We start from the raw sequence: 18089 nt of genomic DNA on the forward strand, positions 1-18089 counted from the left end.
CTGCACAGCATCACAGGATCCCTTGGGAAGGGGAGGTGTGGGAAACCTCATTAACACTGAATTCCTCCTGCTCTCTCCCAACACACTGATCTGTCTTGCTCCCCATCTCACTACTGCCAATAGGTTAGGATTTGAAAAAAAAACAAACCAGTGAATCTGTCAACTACTATTTTAAAACGAGGCTCAAATGATCATAAAGCTAAACAGGTGACCGTGGTTCAGAAAGTCACAAAGTGTTGTTTTAAAACTCTGCACTTCTTGGGAATACCCAAGATTATTCTACTATTAAGCTGACCAAAGGGAGAAATATAACAATAAATTCAGTATTGGACTGACTTTTTGCCAGAAGAATGTCCTAAGCAGAGATTCTCAGGAATTTATATTCTAGAATGAGTTTATGTAAGTCTTTCTTCAGGAGAAAAATGGCCTGATGTAGTCTGGAACATGGAATTAGAGTTTGCTCATATTGCAAAATCTAAAATGAATTCACAGAGGGGATGCTGCTTCTTTGTTGTGCTGAATCATTTCTGTTGAAAAGCTGGGCTTGGATTTTGACACTTAAAGTAAAATACCATTTTTCTTTCCGTTCTGCCTGTGAGAATGCTCAGAGTTAAATAAGAAGGACCATCTCTGGTGGCAGGATAATGACAACAGAACTTCTCATTCTGCAGAGACCCTTGGAGGTCCTGGAGCCCTTCACCCTGTTCTCTGTGCCCTTTGGCAAAGGGTGTTCAGGAGGAAACTGAGCTAGGGAAGGTGTGGGTGGAGTGGAAAGGAGCTGCCTGGAGGCAAGGATGGTAGATTTAGAGACCAGGTAATCCAAGACAGATTTCCAAAACAGCCTTAGCAAACCTGAGTTTAGAGTAAGGCAGAGATCAGGAGTTGTCATTTTGGATTTGTTATAATTACAGTGCACCATTTTTCAGTAGTTCCTGTGAACAAAGATGATGTTTGTTTGACTTTGGCTAAGAGGAAACTTAGGGTAGGATAATATTTTCCACTTTTAAATAATGCATACAACCAAAGAATAATTAGAATATCTAGGAAAAAAACTCACACAAAGAATTAACTTGAGGGAATGAAGATGAATGAAGATTACTGTACAGTTAAAAGTGTCTGGACAGCACATTTGGGGAATTCTGGATAACACCATGGAAAAGCAAATGAATTCAGATGCAGAAGATTGTTACTTGATCAATAAACATATTTTAATTTTTTGGAACGTTCATCAGGCACTCTCAGCTTTATGGGCTGCAACTGTCATGGTAGAAAGCATTTGTGGCTTTACCAAAAATATCCTGCACTTGTTCTGACGGTAAACTTCGTTTGAAAACTTTCTTTATCAGCTGGATGAATGCAATGAACTCTTCTTCCATCTCCTACAGGAATATGCAGATCTCCTTCAAAACATTGCCTTTCTTCTTCAGCTTCTAGTAATTACTAGAGTGATAAACAGTAGCCCATGAAGTGGCTAAGATATGAACTGTTGAATCCAAAATAATAATAAGCAGCACCACCATCATCACAGAACAGTTTAAGTTGGAAGGGACCTTCAAGATCATCTACTTCCCACCCCCCTGTTATGGACACAGTCATTTTATATCAGACCAGGTTGCTCAAAGCTCCCTCCAAGCTGGCCTTGAGCACTTACAGGGATGGGGCATCCATGATTTCTCTGGATGTGTCTCACCATCCTCATAGTGAAGAATATCTTCCTAATACTTAATTACATATTCTTTCAGTTCAAAGCCATTCCTCCCTTTCCTATCATCATGTGTCCTTGTCAAAAGTCCCTCTCCAGACAGTGGAAGGGCAGTTTAAGTTGGAAGGGACCTTCAAGATCATCTACTTCCCACCCCCCTGTTATGGACACAGTCATTTTATATCAGACCAGGTTGCTCAAAGCTCCCTCCAAGCTGGCCTTGAGCACTTACAGGGATGGGGCATCCATGATTTCTCTGGATGTGTCTCACCATCCTCATAGTGAAGAATATCTTCCTAATACTTAATTACATATTCTTTCAGTTCAAAGCCATTCCTCCCTTTCCTATCATCATGTGTCCTTGTCAAAAGTCCCTCTCCAGACAGTGGAAGGGGCTCTGAGGTCTCCCTGGAGTCTTCTTCAGGCTGAACAATCCCCACTCTCTCCTGTCTCCAAAGCAGGGGTGCCTCCATCCCTAATGCTGATGTCATGGCTGTGCTCTGGGCTGTAGCTCTTCATTTTTGTTCTAACAAGTGAATGGGCTGCTCTTTTCTCCTTCAGAGGAGATCTCTGTTGCTATTCTGTTCATCTGGTGGCTGAGGTGTTGCTGGAGAGGAACTGAAAAGCAAATTTCTGTTCTGCTCTCCAACACTACCCTGGTACCAATCTGTCTGTTTTTTTCACAGTTTCCAAATCCTGAGTTCAGTTTGATTTTTCAGTGCAGTGGAACTTGGACAAGTATTCCCTGTTTGGTTCTGTCCTGGTCCCTTCCTAACAATGCTCCAACTTGCCAGTCAGTTTGATCAAAATTTGTTGAACAGAGATATTAACTGATGTGAAAAATATCAGTTGAATAGCAGAGAGTTCCTAATAATGCCATTTACTGAGGGAAAAGCTGGGGTCAGTTCTGTGTTGATGAGATCTCTGGGACACCCCCAGGAGCTCTGGCTCTGGACATGAACATGGACAAAGCCAGGGTTTGCCAGTTTGTATGATGGGTCTGATCTTTGTTTTTGTTTGGATAAGCTTGAGTGGAAAAAATTAGACAACCTTTTATATATCTCACAATTGTAAAAAACAAAACCCTGTTGTTTAACCCTTTGTTCCCCAGAGATTTTTGATTTTTGAAGGTGACATCAATAGGAGGCTCAGCACCAAAAGGAAAATTTAAAAAAACTAAATAACACAATAAAATTTAAGAAATGCTTCTGACTTTTTCCCTCCCCTCTTGCTTTCCAAAAGCTGATGTTGATAATCAGTAGTCTTTAAAAACAGGCTGAAATTGAGCAACCAAAATCATAGTCATAGCAGAAAAGTCTTAACTTGAATTTCCTTGGGGCAGAATGGCATTTCTTAGCTGACCTTGGCCTGTCTGTTGTTATTGGGGTAGTCTGAGCTTTTTTTCTGGTTAGAATGTGTGCTAAGGAAAATGGCCAGTGTTTCTGCATATTCTTAGTAAAAGCTTCTTCTTTCTGTAAAAAATACTTTTTTAGGTTTTTGTTTTTTAGCTGTTATCATCATTGCTTACACAGAGACTACTACACACATACTATCAGTGTGTGTCAGCAAATGCATCTTGCACAAGAACCAACGCTCCTGTTCCACAGCCCTAATTTCTGACAGATGTTTCTTACCTCACTAAATGGTATAATCTGATTGGCATTGCTTAAAACAGATTACATAAATGCTACTCAGATGAGCAGTATTGATGAGCAGTATTTATAAAATGTTGTAAATACTCAGTATACCCTGTATACTGGAGATGTATTTAACTTCTCAAGTTTGTTTTTTTACTTTGTGCCTTGTCTGCTCTGCTGTTCATCCCTGCCTGCCTTCCTCCCCACAACCTGGAATTTTGGGGTTTCTGAACATCTCCAGAACATAAATGTTATGCTCTTGGCCTTCTTTTTAAACTTTTTTTGGTGCAGAAAAAGATTGTCATGTTATTTGAAAGAAGAGAATGAGCATATGTCCACTGTGTACTTATTGTAACAACAAATAGATATTAAGTACTTTCTAAAAAGCATCAAGGAAGCACTTGATTTAAGTGAAAAAAATACATATTCAGGGTGTAAAATGTTAGCTTCTAAAATTGAATTTAAAAAATTCTCATGTTTTGAAGTACTTAGTTTTCACCTTCATTTTGTAGTCTAATACAAAACCAAGAAGGTATGTCCTTGAGAAGAATGAATATAATACTGGTATTAAATCAGCAGGCTGTATCTCTTGACACTTGGATTGATAATCTGTATTAGCCTCATCTGTTTAAAGTGTAAAGAATACAGAGTCCACACATTCTGTTTATTAAAACTCTCCTTGGCAATGCACTTACCAGTTGATATTTAAAGGGTTTTGTTTTCATAAATAAAATTTAAGTTAAACCTTCCCCTTTTTACTTCTTGATAATTTTTTTATCTGTTGTTCTGGAAAACATTTTCTTTTTATGAAAGAAACACATTTTTTAAAATATATTTTACACCCTAGAGCACAGATCAAACCAATTTAAGAAAAACTGAAGAAGTATTTGCAGTTTCCTTTTTTGAAGGAAACAAGTCTGACTTGCTCAAGGTCACCAAGGAAGCCCATGGCAGAGCTGGATGTGCAGCAGCTTTCCTGCCCTGCCAGCTGGAGAGAAGGCACTGTCTGTGCCCCTTCTGTACCCACACCACTACAATAATTGGGGTTTAAATATTTACTGTAGCATGTTTTGCTTCATTGTTGAAGGTAAATATAATCGACCTTGTCGCTAGAAGTGTTTGTCTGGCTGTGTAGCACTGAGGGGCTTGGAAAACTTTGTGGTGGGGGGAGGAAGGCACCCAGGCATGTCTTCAGTTCCCTTTGGCTTTCTTCAGCCCCAGAAAGAGCTTTGTGCCTGAGCAGTGATGCAGAACATCTGATGGGCCTGGTTGTGGCCTAATCTCTCTCTCTTTTTTTTTTTTTCCAGTGAATATTTTTTCTCATTTAAATGGAGAAACAGACAATAGTTAAATGCAGTTTCTGCTTCCTTTCTTCTTTTTTAAATCAAGAATTTTGACATACACCACTAATTCTGCAAGGCCAGTCAGTATATTGAGAAATGAGATGGCAGTAAAGAATGGTAATTAAACATATGCTGTAGACGAGTGCATGCTGCTACAAGTAGGCAGATAGGTTAAGTTGAAGGCTGCTGGCTTTAGATTAATTCCCTTTTGGTTCTAGTCTTGGATAAGCCTTACGCCTTACTGCTGAGGGCTGGGAGTGAGAAGAGATTACCGTGGAATATATAAAGAGCTTTAATGATAAGTGTGAATCTTGTTCCTGTTGATTTTAATACGTGTTCTGGCTGAATCAGTTATTTATAATTTTGGTGAAATACTTTGCTGTAAAATGGATATTGACTTTATTTCCATATACACATTTTGCCTGGTTGTGTGATTATTATAAACATCGGCTTTTGCAGTATTTATACTCACCATTTTAAAAGAAAACTGTTTGTGAGCAGTTTTGGTGTTAGGTGCTACAGAGTTAAGAAGAAACAAAGGCCGTTCACCATCTGGGGTGAATGTTTGAGGTGACCTTTGCCTTCTGATGAGAAGTCAATAAAGAAGCCCTGGCTTTAGAGGGGGCTGGATGTGGCACTAAGGACTGGCGTGGGCTGCGATATTCATTCTTTATGGCCAAGCAGCACTGCCAGGCTTCTTCCATCCATCATCTCGTGGAGTGAGGCAAGTGCTGATGTGACCCCAGTTCCTGCTGAAGTTTGGGGAAGTTCTCCAGTGCTTCTAGGGAAGTTCCCGTGCGCTTAGAGCGAAGTTTTGCTTTTAGGATGCCTGGCGCTTGTGTCGGTAAGCGGACACAGCAAATGTGTATAAAAGCGATGGCAAAACGCGGGTGCGGCAGGGAAGGGGCGGTGCGGGGCAGCCGGGAACAGGAACATCAGCGGCGGCGAAGCGAGGCCGGTCCGCAGCGGGACCGGGCGGCATTTCCAGCGCTCTGGCTTTGCGCAGAGCGTGAACCGGAGACGGCCGGGCGCGGGCAGCAGACGGGGATTAGCATATTAATGGGAGCCGGGTAATCGCCTCCCGCCCCTGCCCGCCCTCCTCCACAGGGCTCACTCCGCCTCGGCACCGCTCCCGGGAAGGAGGAGGACGAGGAGGTGGATGATGCTCCGGCGCGGGGGGAGATGAGGCAGCGGCGCGGCTTCCCCGCAGCGCAGCGCGCCGCAGCCCCGGGCGGGCCGGGGCACCGCGCTCCCCCCGCGGCCAGGTGAAGGCGCACCGCCCCGGGGAGGGCCGGGACTCCCTCCTCTCCCCGGGATCCGGCACGTCCAGGCGGCTCCAGCCTCCCCCCGCAGGAGCCCGGAGCGCTGAATCGGGACATTGTGTGCCGGAGCTGGCCGGCGTCGAGCGCGCTCTGTGTATGTGGCTGCTGGAGGTGGCCGGGCAGCAGCCCCCGCGGCGGGCAGGTGCGGGCTGCATGGAGAAAAGCGGCTGCAGCCCCTTCCCCATGTGCTGGGCTAAAGGTACTCCGACCTTTTATTTATATATCTCTGTGTGTGTGTGTATATATATATATATATATATATATCTATATATATATCTGTATGCATTTCTCTCTCCCTCTTAACCTTTTACCACCTGTGGTTCTATGGTTTTTTTCCTATCAAAGCCAAGCTAGAAAATAAATATTCTGGTCATGCGCTTGCAGTGCGGAGCTGCCCCTCTGCAGGAGCTGCTTCACCTGACAGCTGGGATGCTTCGCGTTTTGTGGGATTTTTTTTTTTCCTCCCTCTGCCTTTAAGAATGATTTGAAATGAAAAGAGCGCTTGAGCTGTTTGGTTTGTACTTGCACTGATGTGAGGATCTGACGGCTTTGTTTGTGATCTTTGTATGTTTGAAGCCGCTGCGAGGGTGATTCTGCTTTCACTCACCTTTTAGAAGAAGAAGTTTTTAAGTGTCTGATCCTGATCCTAGGGAGCGGAAGACTCGCATGTTTTTACTTGATGTCTCTGAATTTGCCACCCCTATTATCCACCCCCAAACTGAGACAATAAGTAGCCACAGCATGAATTTATTACAGTGAGACGGTTGGACTTGAAATTGAGGCTTAACAATAGTTAGATGGACTTGGGAAAGTCATTCACGTGATAATATTAATTTTCACCCCAAAACATTAATATTTATCGTATTATCATCTGGACGTTATTTGTATATTGGAGTTGTGGATGTGACTTTACAGGGATTAAGGTCGAAATTCTGTTAGTAGCTAAAGAATCAAATCTTCCTTAGATGGAAAACGACAGTAAAAAGTTGAATGTTGCTGGTTGTAAGCATAACCTTCCTCGTGCTTGCTTTCATTTCAATGTACTTTCTTTTTTGGAAGAGAAACTGGCAGTGAAGTATTGCGTCACCGTAATCTTGGATCACGGACAGCCAGTTACTTCAGAAGTGCAGGGCAAACGTATCTGAGCTAAGGATTCGAGAGGCATAGCTGCCGGTTAGTTGTTTGAAAAAAAACATTAAATTTATTTACAATTTTTATTGTCTAGTAATTAGGAGTGCACACGAAGAAGCATTTAACACTTTGTCTTGCCTGCTTTCTGCACCTTTCAGAAATATTCAGGCTAAACTAGTCTCCTTGCCACACATTGACATGTTGTACCACATAGAGTAGAATCGACTTAGAAATGGGAGAAGAGAAACACCACGCCCTGGTTTCGTGAAGTGCAGAACCTGTCAGCTCACAAGGGAATAATATTTAGTAAACAATGAGTAACGGTAGCTGGAAACAAAGCTAATACAGAGTGTCCTTTGCTTTTAGTAAAACTTGTTTACCGTGAGGGTAACAACAATGCCAGATCTGTGTGTCATAAATTGGGTAACAGAAGTATTAGATGAAATTGGGATTCATCTCCTTGGACTGTTGTGAGGGTCAGGATGAAGGTACCTCCCAGAAAGTAACTTTTTAAAGTAGGGAAGTATATTCTGAAAGCAAAAGCAAGCTTTTGCCATCTGCTGTTCAGGCTGCTTAGTATTGAGGTATCAGTTTCTCCTGCACTACTCCAGTCCCAGAGGATGCCCCAGCAGGGTTGGGAATGGCTTCATTGGGCCATGATAAAAGGTATTGATTCCCCCCCACCCATTCCAGCAACTGAAATGAATGAAAAATGATCCCACCTCTTCCTCTGGTCGCCTCTGTTCTCAGAACATGACTTCAGGGAAGTTTGCTTGTCCATCCCCTCTGCCCCAGAATCTGGAGAGCAGCCCTGTAATCTCTTGTTATTCCTGTTAAGGGGAGAAGGGGGACACCAGGGGTTGCATAAGAGGACAAAGGCACCAGGATCTTCACAGCTGCCAGTTGTGATGATTTCTAGAAAAAGCTTCATCACAGCCTCCCAAAAAAATAGGACAGATGAGAAATAGCTTGAGCTATATTTGTCATTGAATGGTGGCCATGCCTTAGTCGATGATTACTTTGTGTACTGTTCACCGGCTTAACCTTAGGGAAATGAGACGGATCTGGCCTACTTTGATAAGGGCTGTGAGATATCTGCAGTCCAAGAAAGGTAATATACTAATGAGAGAACCATTTAGTTCTGATGTCTTTATTCTGCCTCTTTAGTTTTTCTGTTACAGTGTCAGGTTACCTGTAGCAAAAACTGATAAAACTTTTAAGTATTTTTTAATGTCTTAAAATGGGATCTTGATGTGTGTGTTTTATTATCCATAACTTCCTTTCGAAGTGCTCTGCTCTCTTTTGAATGGGACAGATTGAGCTTTCGTTCTGCCAGGTGTGATCTCAGCAAATGTTTGTTTTTTGAAAAGGCTTTGAAATGTTTCAGTGAGTCTGTGTTCATACAGAGGTTCCACTTTTTTTTAGCGTTCTTAAATCTGAAATCGTCAAATCTTCTTAGCGATAGCGTGGGATGACCTAATTGCAGCCAATTCTGTGGCTCTGTCTGTAGGACTGCTACAGAGAATAAGATATTTACTTGCTTTAGAAAGTACTTGTGTAAATGTGTGGTGTTGTTTTTTTGCCTCCTCTCCACATTTAAATTTAATCTAAGTAGTGTTACTGAATTGAATAATCCAGTCTGGATCTGCACATTCCAGATTTGAGGGTGTTCTGATGGGTGAATGAAGAGAAAGTGTGTACTTTGTTGCTGGCATATTTCTTCTCAGTAAATCCGTATTACTGTAGTCAGGATAAGAGTAAGACGTTTTTGGCTGCTTTCTCCCTCTCATTAAGTAATTTGAAACTTAAAATGTCAGGTCTTATCCTGAAGCTCAGTTACAACTTCGGGGGATGCTGAAGTGCCTGTCTTGATCCCTGAGCAGTCACCACTCCTTTCCCAGCTAAGTCCTGAAACTTTGTCCTGGTATCATACAGGGTTGTTTCCTTTCTGCCTCTAACAGCAGACTAGAAAGTAGCCATGGATCATTAAAGACTTCTCACTAACATCTCCGAAATTTGTTAAGATCATTAATAGTATAATGTACACTTCGACCTAGATACTTTTGCTGGTGAACTTTTTTCTTGTGTTTCCTGTGAATTCCTGCCATTTTAACCTTACACAATAACTGGGTGAAAGCAGTGTAAACGTGACAGCCAAGGGTAGTTGGGCGGCTCTGCTATAGGTCTGTGAATTATCCACCCCAAGGAGGAGGAAGTTTCTTGAATATCTTCCAGAAGAGTTCTGTTTAGTCATTTATGAACAATTAATTGATGTAATTCAGTGTGTGCCATGTGAGTTGTTACTGCAGGGTGCTCACAGTCCTTGAACTCAGCCATTCAAACAAACATGGAAAATCTATACTGGCTTAAAATAATTAAGCCAAACTCAGTCAAAAACCTGGTGTTGATTAAAAGAAACAGTAAAAATTTTAACCTGTGTTATGAAATGTATTTAATCTGCTGGGAAATAGTTTTTCCCTATTGCAAATGTTGTAATCTTTTTTTAAAGAGAGAAGCAGTTCCAAGTTAAATGTTGTGGGTTTGTTTTTTGGTGAGCTCTGCTGACTGAGGGGGTGTGTTCAGATGGGACCTGCTGGTCATGTGTTGAGTATAAGCAAGACAGTTGTATGCATAAGAGAGGAGGTCAGAGCTGTTTCTCCTTCCTCTCCATGTCATAAATCTCTGTTTTGCTGACAGAGTGATAACATTCAGTCCAACAGGCCCTTAGGTTTTTAGGTGCTAGGTAATCACTAAGAGGGACACAGTCATAGAAAATGGAGTAAGGGAAGTTGCTATGAAGGTTGTAGGCAGGTATATAATCTCTAAAGATATCCTCATTCTTTGATGCAGACATTGTATATGTAACATGGAAATCTAATTGCTCTCGTGTATAGAAAGGAAAAAAGCCATTCTGTTTGTATGAGTGTTCTGCTGCATCTTCTCAGTGAGCTTCTGTTGAAGTGACTGGAGGGAAGCACCTGTTCTTGCATTTTTTTCTTTGCTGTGTAGGTGTAGTTTAGGGGCGAAAAAAACATTAGCTGCTTTTCCCTTGGTGTCTGAGGGGAAAACAACTGGGATAAGTCTGGTCTGTCATTTGACAGTCTGTTGTTGACTAACCACATGGGTTGCATTGGCCATTTCGTTCTGAATGATAATTTTGCCTGAACTTTATTTAAACTTAGTAATAACTTTGTAGCTTCTTGAGCTATGAGACTTGCAAACCATGAAAAGTATCTCTTCAATTCCTGTGGTTTTTTTGGAGGTTTTTGTAGAAAGAATAAATATAACATTAATCTCATCAAACCACTAATTTTTAAAGGCAAAAATTTCGTAGAATCACAGAATAGTTTGGGCTGGAAGGGACTTTAAAGATCTGTCTAGTTCCAGCTCCCCTGCCATGGACAGGGGCACCTTCCACTAGACTGGATTGCTCAGAGTATCATATTCCTGATATGCCTGTATATATTTAAAGGTGGAAAATAATCTGGAAAAGCAAGGGGGGTTCTCCCCTTCAGTGTTACAGCAGCGTATGGTAGCTCAATATTCTTAAAAATACAGGAACTGTGCAGCTCCAGGAGTCTGGTGGATTCCCACTGGGGTGATTGTTCCGTATTCAAAGATGACTGGAATGGAAGATGGAGCTTGAGATATTTTTACAAGAAAGGAAAGTGATTGTTTTAAAGGGCTGGGGGAGCATTTGGCGTTCCCTGGGTAATGGAGATGTGTGATCTTATCAATTGTAGCACCTGGTAATGAGCCAGTGAAGCAGCTTGGAATGAAATTCTGAGTTGCCTGGAAAAACCTAAAACTTCGGTAAGGAAAACAAAATGTTTGAAATATTATTTTAAAGAAACATTGGAAAACAAATCTAAGAGCAAAGTGTGGAAGTTGGAACCCAAGTGAATGTTTTATTGTTGGAAATTATGCATTAAGCAGAAAAGTTAACCAGGAGTTTATAGCCCTAATTGCTTTCTTATTCAGTTTATATTTGAAATTTCTTTATCACAAGTCCCACTGTGTGTTTGTGTGTATTTATTTTCTATATGTAAAATACATCTACAGACATGTGCATAATTTGGTTTGCCCAGTTAGCCTGGCAACACTTGCAGTATTTCAAAATTAGATACCAAAGATGATCTCTTACCTGTTTTTGTGCTTTTAGCAAATGCAATTCATTGGACAATGTCTCTTTTGGAAGCTTTTATTGGTAGGACTATGGTACTGAAATGAGCTTTTGTGACTGGGGTTATATTTGTAAGAAATGTATTAGTTTGTCTCAATACTCCACTTGCCTGTAGTGTTGGAAATTGAATAGTTGCAACTTCATGTATTGTAAAAATGTTGATGTGCCAGCAAAGAGTATGTACTTTTCATTAATTCTCTGGAAAAAAAACTCCTCACTCATAATCCTAAATTCATGACTTGATATGGATTTGTTCATGGAATTATTAAAAACTGGATACATTATAGATTAATATACACTATAAGAATACAGTAGGGAAATCTGTACAAGCTGCTGAATTCTATAACCCAGCACAACAAACAAAAGCCAGATGTAAGGAAATATCTTTGTAAATATTCTATTAAAAGAAGCTTAAGTACAGGACATCATAAATGTAGTTGATTAGAGGAGTTACAGAAATACTATATCATTCATGAAGATTTCATCATCATGCAAAAGCAATGAGATCCCTGCAGTGTCTCCTGTTGAACCCATGCTGAGAGCTGCCAGTGCCAGTTTGCCCTGCTGGGTTGTCAAGGACAAGGCTTGCTGAGATATGGAGGTAACTGGTGGTTGCCCAGCACTGGGTGATTCTGGATTTGTTGGCATATGGAAAGAGGGTAGGATTGTCCTCCTCTTATATTTAATTTAGTTTAGCATAGTTATTAAGAAAAGCATTTCTGTATGTGTTCAATCCTGCTGAGTCATTTTATTGAAAATAACCTGTAAACAAACTCCCTTTTTTCATTTGTTGATTTGATAGCTGAGGTTTGTTACTTTGCCAGAAGGGAGATTGCTTAATCCTGTCCCCAAGCACTGTCGCTGCTTTCTGAAGTAGTGTTTCTGCTGCCAGTGGTTTCAGATCCATAACAGCAAGCACTAGGGGTTTGTACTTTCTGTTTAAATTGGAATCTGCAGATGAAGTATTGTCCCTTGCTTTACCAAGGAATTGTGTGAGGAGAAACAGCTTTTTCCATGGCCTAAGTCTCCTCATCTTGAGTAAATGCAGGAGTAAAATCAGTGTGTGCTTCAGTTCTGCTGTGACTTGGGACAGCAGCTCACAGCAGCTGAGCTCTTCAGTGATGTCCTGTGCAGGGTCACATCAGCAGGGGAGGAGGGTAATGAACTGAAGAGTGGCATTTTGAGACTCATAGCCGAACGTTTTACTTCAGTTGGCTGTGCTGTAGAACTAAGAGTAAAACCAAACTTTCTTCATTTGAACAATACCTCTTGATGAAGCAAATAAATCACTTAATTGCCAGTATTTAGTCATGGATTCCCATACTGTTTGAGTTTTCTCCTTTAACATCCATGTGGAGGTCATTGAAGAAAGGAACATTTTCATCATAAGTGATTGCAGGGTGAGTAATGGTCTGCTGTCCTCTTACATCTTTATTTCTGGGAAGGAGAGTGAGAAGAAACTGGGTGTGTTCTGTAGCTTCTTAGCTGATTTGGGAAGATAAGGGGCAATAGGATTTAAACTCTTCTCACAGCCTTTCTGCTAATATTGTTTGCAACTCAGCAATGATCTGTTCTTGTATAGGGAGATAGTAGGAATCATGTTCCTGAAATCTCAGTGTGTTCAGCTCAAAGGGGGTTTTGTCTTGCCTGTGTCACGATGGTTGGTCAAGATAATCTGAAGAATTGCAACAAAGATACTTTGGAGTAGAGCAGCCTTTTCAATTTGATCCTAACAAATGATTCCCATGCAACAAATTGCATTGCCAGGTACTTGAACAGCAGTTTTTTGTCCATTCAGGTGTTTGATTGCAGCAGTCTTGACTCATGCTGGCAGAATTAAAACGTCTCTGATTTATGGTTGTACATAGCTGAACCTGTCAAATAGGAGCATGTGTGTGCTGCAGATATCCATCCCAGCCCCTTCCCAGTGGGAAAGGGCACTGCTCAGGTGACAGGGAGCTGTGTATCCCTTCCCAGCTCAGGGCTGGTTTCTGTGTCATGTTTATCACAAGAGCAGCAAAGAAATTAGGATTTACATGCCGAGCTGTTCCAGTCAGTGTCCTCTGGATAGAAGTGGGATGGGCACATAGGGATGGTGCCTGTCAGTCAGTAAGTTAATGTTTTATCTGCTAACCAGGTTTAGCAGAAGGTGGGCTTTTCTGCATGTGTTTCTGAACCTAAAATTAAGGGGATTTTGTTCCGGTTATAATTGTGAGGACTTAGGGCCTGTGGTTTTCTTACACAGGGTTGGAAGGATGCCATAGAACCCCAGAATGATCTTGGAGATTCCTTCCAACCCAAACCATTTCATTCTAACCCCCTCAGCCATGGTCAGGGACACCTTCCACTATCCCAGGTTGCTCCAAGCCCTGTCCAGCCTGGCCTTGAACACTTCCAGGGATGGAGCAGTCACAGCCTCTCTGGGAAATCCGTGCCAGGGCCTCACCACCCTCACACTAGAGAATTTCTTCCTTGTTCCTGTTCTGTCCTTGAAATAAAAGATTTTCCCCTTCAGTATTTTCCTTTTATTTTTATATTTTTTTAAATACATACACATAGTATTTCACAGCGTATCTAATATAAAATAAAAAGTATATTGTATACTGTTTTGTAGACACAGGCTGTATAAACTGATTATACGAATACAAGGTATCATCAGGTCTTCGGTAAGAAAATAGCCATTACTTTTCTTCTTTCCAGAATAATTTTGGTGTTTGTATTGGTTCTGGCTTTGTGTGATACTGAATAAACTTTTTGCTGGTTTTGGTTGCATTAATTTAGTTTTCCTGGAACAAGCTGTGTGACCTGTATTGACCAGTAGTGTTGGACTTCATGTGTGAAGTACCAAACTTGCACATCTAAATATAATTTAAATATCTTTTATCAGTCTAGAGGTGCAGTAAAAATCCTTTTGGAATAATGCTCTTATCTGCCACATCTCACTTCTCTTCCCAGCTCTGGCTGTGATACATTTGGGCAGTTCAGGTAGTGTCCCACACTGATGAAAACCAAAGTGTTGCAGTAGGAGCAAGAGCACTTTGTGGCTGCCAAATAATTTCTGTGATAAACTCTCCTTCAGGTAGTCTTCTACTCAGAATTATCCAAGTCCTTAATTGCTTATGCTGAAATCAGTCTGAAATCTCTGAAATTGTTCATTCCTAAAATTTGAAGGGATAATAGTTGTGCTTTTTCTGTCTGGTCTGTTCTGGGAGGGAGCAGTGACTGTTGGAGATGGGAGTGGGAAAGAGTTGGAAATGAGAATTATCTGAAATCAGGAACAAGCACGCCCTGGATACTCCTGGATACACAGCAAGGTCATGTTCACAATTCCTGTTCCATCCTGTAGGAAAAGCCAGGCAAGTTAAAACACACTTTATGTTTATCCAGAGAAAAGCAATGGCAACCAGTCACTTCTGTTTATTCCAGATTTATCTCTAGTTTGTTTTTTTAATGTTAGAATCACAGTCAAGCCAAAGTAAAATAAACCTCAGTGGGAGGGTTTGGGTGTAAATATATCAGGAACAAGGAAAAAAACCTCAAAATGGGGGGAAAACTCTCATACTTAAAACTGTCTGTAAGATGGGATCATACTTGGGTCTGTATTTATGAGTTCACAGAGGTCAAAAATACTGGCTGAAGGATTTTTACATTCAGGTGTCTCAAGTTACTTGTGTGGTTGCAAAGGCTTGTGCATCTTCAGAAGAATGAGAAATGAAGACAGCTTTGATACTTGCAGTCACAAATCTTTCTTTCTTCAGCATGGGTATTGGGAAATTCAGGAAACATTAGTATGAGCACAGTATTTAGAGACATAAAATCAAGAGGGAGAACACCAAACCTCAACTTAAAATAGTTTTTTATGTCTGCCAAGAATAATAATTTTATTTTATGAATCAGTCACTGATGTCTCAATCCAGTGAGTATTTTCCTGTTCAGTGGTAGGAACATAAACAAGAGATTATGGTTTTTTGGAATAATGCTACATTTTGGGAAGTGAGAGTCATTCCCTTTCCCTAATGTGGGAATTATAATGAATTTTAGTTTTGTTTCTGTCTGTGGTACACGTGATGCTTCAGCCCTACAATAATTGTACAAAACCATAGTTAATCTATAACTTTTTTTCGGTTATTACATAAAATTCTTGAATATTTTTCCTTCTCTTTTTAGGACTTTCCTTGCTCTGTATATCCAGTCTGCACTCACATTATTAATGTTGCTCCAGTTTTGTTGTAAATGGGAATAAAAATGTGCTGCTTTTTTTCTTTCCACTGTTAGGAAAAGTATCTCAGATCAGGCAGTAGTCAGGACGTGAGCTGTGCCCTTCTGTTCTCCCAAGGACAGCCTCCTGCACTGCAATAAAGCTGCTCATAAAATGTGTCCTTTGTGACTGACTGAGCAGATTTTATAGGGCTGGCTCCCTTCAGGTGCTGAATGCTTCCTCTTTCCTCATCCTCAGCTATTCCAGCACTCACCACCAGCAGCACATTGGTGTATTCCAATCTGCTGGAAATCCATAGAATTAAGGTCCTCCTGAAGAAGAAAAGTGGATCTGGAACACTTTAGGTTGTGGATTTGTTAATTCTGGCCCGTATTTTCTTTGATATTGGTGGTACAGTGTAATTTGGCACTAAATTTTTTAGATGGACTATTATTTTTTACTTTAATTATTACTTTGTGGGTTTTTTTTTCTCTTTTATTTCACACCACAGAGGTGCTATTTGTTTTATCACTGTGAACTGTTTTGTTAGCATGTAAGACAAGATTATATAAATGTTATAATAACTTGATTTATAAGTTCAGAGCTTTCTGTCAAAACAACATGTTTATAGTTATATTCCCAGCCTAATTTATCTCCCTTTAAACTTAATTTTGTTGCATTGAAACAAACAAACATGGAATTTAAGGCTTTCCTGTAAGATGTCCTATAAGAATTGACAAATTCTATCCAAAATAACTTATTTGTAAATACCTTATATTGGTATACATCTTTGCTAAGATGCCTTTTAAAACATCGAGATCAATCTGTATGTTTAATATATGCTGTACAGCAATATATTGTCTTTTTAAAATCAGACTCTGAAAGAACAAATTGAGTTTTAAATTTATATCTTATATCTGAAAAGTTAGGAAATAAGTATTTAGCTTTTTTTTTTTTTCCTGGACATTTGTCCAGTTTCTAAAAGCAACAACTCTGATTTTAAGTTGTTTTTTTTTTTAATATCAGATGTTGCAGGTGACAGAACTTCACACTGAAGGCAGACACAACAGGGAAATTAAACTTTTTTCAAGTCCTGTCCTTTTAAATGCTAAGACTGAATTGTGATAACCAAGGGAAGAGGGATAAGAAATGTTTTTAATAAATTACCTTGTATATCATAAAAGCGAAGTAAATAGAAGCTGAACCTGGGTTGTGTTTAGTTTTTGTATTAGTTGTCTACATCTCTGAAATATGCTGTGAGTTTCTTTTGATTAATTAAAACAACAAAGAGTCTTGAGTTGTCTAGTTAAAAAAAAAAAAAAGAGCATGCACTGGTGTTGAGAAAAGCCTTCCACAAGTTGTCCACATCTCTGAAATATGCTGTGAATTTCTTTTGATTAATTAAAACAACGAAGAGTCTTGAGTTGTCTAGTTAAAAAAAAAAACGAGCATGCACTGGTGTTGAGAAAAGCCTTCCACAGTTCGAGTTGGCCCCAGAGACCTCAAGTGTGATGAAGTCCTGAAAGAAATGGAGCTTTGTGACCTTGAGCATGGCAGGGGATCCTTAAAATGATTGGGGAAATGGGGCTGGGCTGGGCTGCCTCTCCTGCTCCGGGGAACCCGCCGGGATCTGGTCCTGGAGGATTTTTCTTACAGCTTCACCCTTTGTGAGCCTGTCTCACCTCTGCTCTGTGTCACAGTCTGTGCAGCTCAGGTTCTTGTTGTGAAAAATGTATTTTCCACAAAGAAGGGTGGAACAGGGTTGTTTTCAGTCTCTTAAGTGACATCTTAAATAAGGAATTAGTATTGCCCATTAATGAATCAGAATTTGCTCTTAAAACTTTTTAAATGTGTAGCATTGCACTAAGTGGAAAATAGTGGCTTGGGGCTGTTTGTTTAGGGGCTTTATCTTTATTTATTTATTTTAAAAAATTTATTTATTTTGCCTAAAGGGGTAGAGTAAACCATGAAGTCTCATCAAGTATGCTGCTCTGTACTCGTCTTTGTATTAGCAAAGTATTCTTCTGTTCACCTCTTAAAGTGGGAAAACTAATTTCCTTCTGGAGTGTGAAAATCATTTGCAGCTCATTTCTTCAGAGCAAATCGTATTAACTCTTGATGTCTCAGATTTTCCTCTGAGTGGTGTTGTCTTTGACAGAAGAACATAACTGCATTTCAAGTGAGCTTTTCTTGTCGAATTCCTGTCAGCCATGAAACTCACTTGCTAAGTGAAATATTCTGCAGCTGATTAAAATGTAATGAAATCATGTTTCTGACAAAGCTGAGCATCTTTAAAGACCATACTTTGACATTTACAAAATAATGGGAAATAATTAGAGGTTAGTTGTGCTTATGCTGCTGTTGACTTCCCCAGGCGAATCTCAAATTAACCTTTTCCTTTACATTTCATTGTCCTTACTTGTTCTTTCATATGTTCAGTTGGTTTCTGGTGGAAAAGAAGCACCTCCTTACCTGTTAAAAGTTCCTATCACCTCTTTAAAATTCCAGTGCCTGGCTGGAGACCTGTGGATGGTGCCATGATAGTCAATGATCAGCTCTTTTGTTGATTTTGG

General features: G+C 40.3%; 1 protein-coding gene across 15 annotated transcripts in view; it reads left to right on the forward strand.

Annotated features, from left to right (window-relative positions):
* The window catches only part of PTK2 (protein tyrosine kinase 2), a 188926-nt gene that overhangs the window by 52804 nt on the left and 118033 nt on the right, over positions 1-18089 (forward strand). For 11 of the 15 annotated variants that reach the window (XM_039731515.1, XM_039731513.1, XM_039731516.1 and 8 more), the window contains exon 1: positions 6070-6203. The exons of the other annotated variants lie outside the window; for them this stretch is intronic. In XM_039731515.1, coding sequence (XP_039587449.1) covers positions 6101-6203 — 103 coding nt within the window. In that variant the 5' untranslated portion in view covers positions 6070-6100. Of the gene's footprint in view, positions 1-6069; positions 6204-18089 lie in introns of those variants that run through there. 15 annotated transcript variants of the gene reach the window in all.

Source organism: Passer montanus, unplaced genomic scaffold, assembly GCF_014805655.1.
Source record: "Passer montanus isolate IOZ18808 unplaced genomic scaffold, ASM1480565v1 scaffold78, whole genome shotgun sequence".
Lineage (NCBI taxonomy): Eukaryota > Metazoa > Chordata > Aves > Passeriformes > Passeridae > Passer > Passer montanus.